This window comes from Anabas testudineus, chromosome 5 (assembly GCF_900324465.2).
Source record: "Anabas testudineus chromosome 5, fAnaTes1.2, whole genome shotgun sequence".
Taxonomy (NCBI): domain Eukaryota; kingdom Metazoa; phylum Chordata; class Actinopteri; order Anabantiformes; family Anabantidae; genus Anabas; species Anabas testudineus.
In genome coordinates, this window is record NC_046614.1 from 13,061,520 (window position 1) to 13,065,706 (window position 4,187).

The window sequence follows — 4,187 nt, forward strand, 5'->3', positions numbered from 1 at the left end:
ATAGTTTTGTGTTGATATTTTATTCACATTATATTTGTTAATACTTAGATGTGGACAATCTTTAGGTCTTTAGAGAAAGAGTCAGAATCTAGTTTTAAGATCTTTCCATATTGATCCTTCACACAGTGTTACATGCAGATCACGTCCTAACAGTTCACACACACACACACACACACACACTCAGTGTGTGCCCTGTCCTTCACCAGAGTAATAGGATGAACCAGGCAGAGGATATTCATCATAACAGACACCATGAAGGATCCATCAACGTGCTTTTAAAGGAAATAAATTTTAAACCATCCCTGAGGAGCCTGAGACAGAGGAGGTGAGAGACTGAGACTGATTTCATTTTGTCTTTGTGCTGGTTTATTTGCACACTTCCGTTTGGTTATGTCGTTTTTCTAATGTTAATGAGATAGAGAGGAAACGCTGCACCCCCCCACCCCTCGGATCATATATCAGATGGTTTCCTCATCGCAGACTTGTTTTTCCGGTCATGCTGAGTCGGACTCTGTGCGTCCCGATGAGAGACAGGACGCTGCTGAGGAAGAGGACGAGTCTGTCCCGTAGCGGATCAATCCCGAGGCTGGACCGGGGAACACTTCTCGCTTCGGATTGAAGAAACACCAAACGGTACAGAGCACTATCCTGACAAATGTTTGATGATAGGGTTTCGAAACAAGCTGCAGTGAATTCAACAGTGATCCTGTTTCTTACTGCGACTTATCGAGGGCTGTATTGTGACATGTTCAACTTTTAAAGAGTGAACAGGCTGCTGCAGTGCAGCTGGGTGCACTGGAGCATGAGATGCTGCACCAACTAATGTCATGTCAGTCTGAACACAGTCATCTTTATTATTTCACATCTTCAGTGACACAGCGGTGATGTTTTGTTCTCGCTGTACAACGCTGTGTGTCCTTACAGCTCCATGACGGCCAGGTGAAACACGTCCAGGCTCCTGCAGTGTGTAATCCAGACATGATGGAGGGCGTACTCTGTATTTCCCACCATGCCACTGAAGCCGTGCTCAGGAGAAGGAGCTTTATCACAGTCCTACCTCTGGCTTTTCTGTTACCAGCGGTGAGAGTCAGTGGTCAGCTTTTGGGGAGCCCCCTCGACTGCCACAAGACTTGTGTGTGTGCCAGCAACATCATCAGCTGTTCCAACGTGAATCTAGTCAATGTTCCCGTCGCTCTTCCAAAATATACAGCTGTCCTGGATCTCAGCTTCAACTCCATCACCAGGCTGCGTGCTGAGTGGACACCTGTCAGGCTCAGTAAATTGCACAGCCTGCTGCTCAGTCACAACGGCCTCACTTTTCTCTCCTCTGAGGCATTTGTGTATGTGACGAAGCTTCGTTACCTGGACCTGTCCTCTAATGGCTTACGCCAGTTGGACGAGTTCATCTTTGAACCGCTGGAGAACCTGGAAGTGCTGCTGCTGTATAACAACCGTATTGCTCAGATAGACCGCTCTGCCTTCTCCGGCCTCCTCAGCCTGCAGAGGCTTTATCTGAGCCAGAACCAGATCTCACGCTTCCCACTGGAGCTGGTGAAGGAGCGGAGCCGCCTGGAAACTCTTAGACTGCTGGATGTGTCATCCAACCGAATCAAAGTCCTGCCCCTCCATGAGCTCCAGGCTCTGCCTGCCTGGCTCAAGAATGGTCTGTACTTCCACAACAACCCTCTCCCCTGCAGCTGTGAGCTGCACGATGTGGTGGCACGCTGGCACCTCAAGGAGCTCAGCTCTGCCACTGATTTTAAAGGCAGCCACACCTGTTTATTGCCGGGCCCACAGAAAGAGAAAATGGCTATAATGGATCTGGACAAGGTGCATTTGAACTGCAGTGAGGTCAAAATGATGGATCAAGTAGCCTATCTGGAGCAGTTCCTGGTACTGGGCTGTGACACTAGACATAAGGATGTGACAAAGTCCTGGGAGCTGCCAGGAAATATCCCAATGTCTCAAACAAACAAGACTGTTGTGATGCGTCCTGACGGCAGCCTCCAGATTGGGCCCCTGAGGGTAGACGACTCAGGGGTCTACACCTGCTTTGGGACAAGTGACTCTGTCAATGAGACACTGTATGTAACTGTAGTGGTGTTAAATTCCACTATGAGCGGTGGACTGGAGAACCTGAAGACCGCCTACACTACCCTTGTAGCCTGCTTGGTCAGTGTAGTTATGGTTCTCATCTACCTCTACCTGACACCCTGCCACTGTGCTTTTTGTCCAGGTCATGTTCCAGAGAAAACTGAGCCCGGCGACAGCCCCCACTCGTCAAATGTGAGCATATGTCAGACACATGAGGAGACAAGGTGGGAAAGAGTGGAAGGCGGAGGCTTCCCCTATAGACATGTGGCCTTTCTGGAACCCAAGGACCAGCTAGAGCAGAACGGGAGGATGAACCCAATAGATGAGGAAGATGAGGAGTGGAAGGGGTTCAGCAGGGAGAGGACGAGGTCAGATAGAGAGGCTGTCAGCTCCGTGTGCTCTGATACCCCCATGGTGCTGTAAAAGTCAGTAGCAGACCCTGCAGGGTAAGAAAGTAATGGCTGTATTGTTGAGGAAATAGAAATTAGTGTAATTCTGCCTGTAAGCATCCTGTTAATGCCTCAAAATATTACTAATGCATTTTAATCAATGCATTTATATCACACACCATTTAAGATAAATAAAATGAGAAAACACTATGCAAGAAGGAACATTAGAGTTCGGATCGTTCCTGGAAGTAAAAAATACTATAAGTATCAGTACTAGTTACTCAGAGACAAACGGGATAAAAACATTTTGGGTGTTATTCCTTAGTTTAGTTTGCTTCTGAATGCACTTTAAAGAAAAGTTGTCCAGCTGTTTTATGCAGTCAGAAGTTTAAACAGTCCTGGACAGAAGCTGCTACTTGAAATAGAAACTTTATGCAGAGCTCGCAGAGCCCTTTTTATTGTTACTGCTGTTTATTCAATATTTAATTTTAGTTTTATTTTAACTATTTGGTCTGGTTTTGCCTTAACAGAACATGGTACTGCAAGGATTACTCTTATGCAATTTTATCAATTTCAATTATTTAATACAGAAGTATTAATGTGTTGTTATTTTCAGTGAGTGGCCTTTTGTTGTAGTGTTTTTGAATTCCAATCAGCCTAAATCCCACAACATAGAAATATATCATTCCAAAACCTTTAAACATAAAACATAAAGACAAGACTTTATTATCCCCAAAGGGGGAAATTCACTGGTTACAGCAACATAAATACAACAGTTAAACAATAAGTCAGATTAAAAAGAACAGACACTATCTGATTAAGAAAGTAAACAAGGTAAACAGATAAATTATAGAAAAGTAGAAAATAAAAAAATATATATCTAATACAATACCAGTACATAACAATAATACTGTAAGTTTAATATAAAATATATATACAATATATATACAAAAAAAAAAGATCTATATAAATACGGTTTTATGCATTAGAGCCTCTTTTAGTGTAATGTGCTTTACTCTCTTTCTGAGGAATGATCATTTACTACATAATAAGGCCAGGTCGTCACAATGGCAAAATAGTAGTAATTAGTCGTTTACATCAGTACACACATAATTATTGACTATTAACATGCAAAAATTACTATTTGAGACAGTAATTCTAGCGCATTGTACTTGCAAACGTCTTTTAAGATCATACAGTCCAGCAGTGTGGAGCACTTTAACTGTTAGATTCTGGTCTTGTTATTGCAACGTCTCTGCTTATTCTAACCGTCTATGGCTGTTTTTTTTTTTAAAGAGGCACGTCTTTCAGGGCACTTGTGTACAGTACAGTATTATCATCACCAGTGAATCTCCACTGACAGTAAATTCACCCGTATATTAAGAGCAGTAATCAATAATTACTTGAGTAGTCTGCAGAGAGAGCACCGATTGTGTTACAACAAAATAAACATAGTAATAAGCTAAAGTTAATTTAAATCTAAATAAAAGAAACATTCCACAAGTGAACACAGTCACTGATCTGCTGCAGGCTCTGTTTCATGTAGTACTGTGGTTTCCAACCTTTTATGTATTTATATATATATAAAACAATAGATGCATGTAACTGCTCATGAAGCCATACTTTATTAGATTTGAAATCAATTTAGACGCAGGTCGAACCGTTGAAATGAGTTAAAACATGTTTTAAATACTATAATGCTAA

General features: G+C 42.4%; 1 protein-coding gene across 1 annotated transcript; it reads left to right on the forward strand.

Annotated features, from left to right (window-relative positions):
- Positions 1 to 430: 430 nt before the first annotated feature.
- On the forward strand, positions 431 to 3,380 carry LOC113153693 (amphoterin-induced protein 1-like). The gene is made up of 2 exons (XM_026347420.1): positions 431 to 633; positions 925 to 3,380. The coding sequence occupies exon 2, from the start codon at positions 979 to 981 to the stop codon at positions 2,515 to 2,517; it is 1,539 nt and encodes a 512-aa protein (XP_026203205.1). The 5' UTR covers positions 431 to 633; positions 925 to 978; the 3' UTR covers positions 2,518 to 3,380.
- The last annotated feature ends 807 nt before the right edge of the window (positions 3,381 to 4,187 follow it).

Bases quoted from the DNA above. Each gene is read 5' to 3' on its own strand.
- LOC113153693 (XM_026347420.1), top strand. From the start codon at position 979: ATGATGGAGGGCGTACTCTGTATTTCCCACCATGCCACTGAAGCCGTG.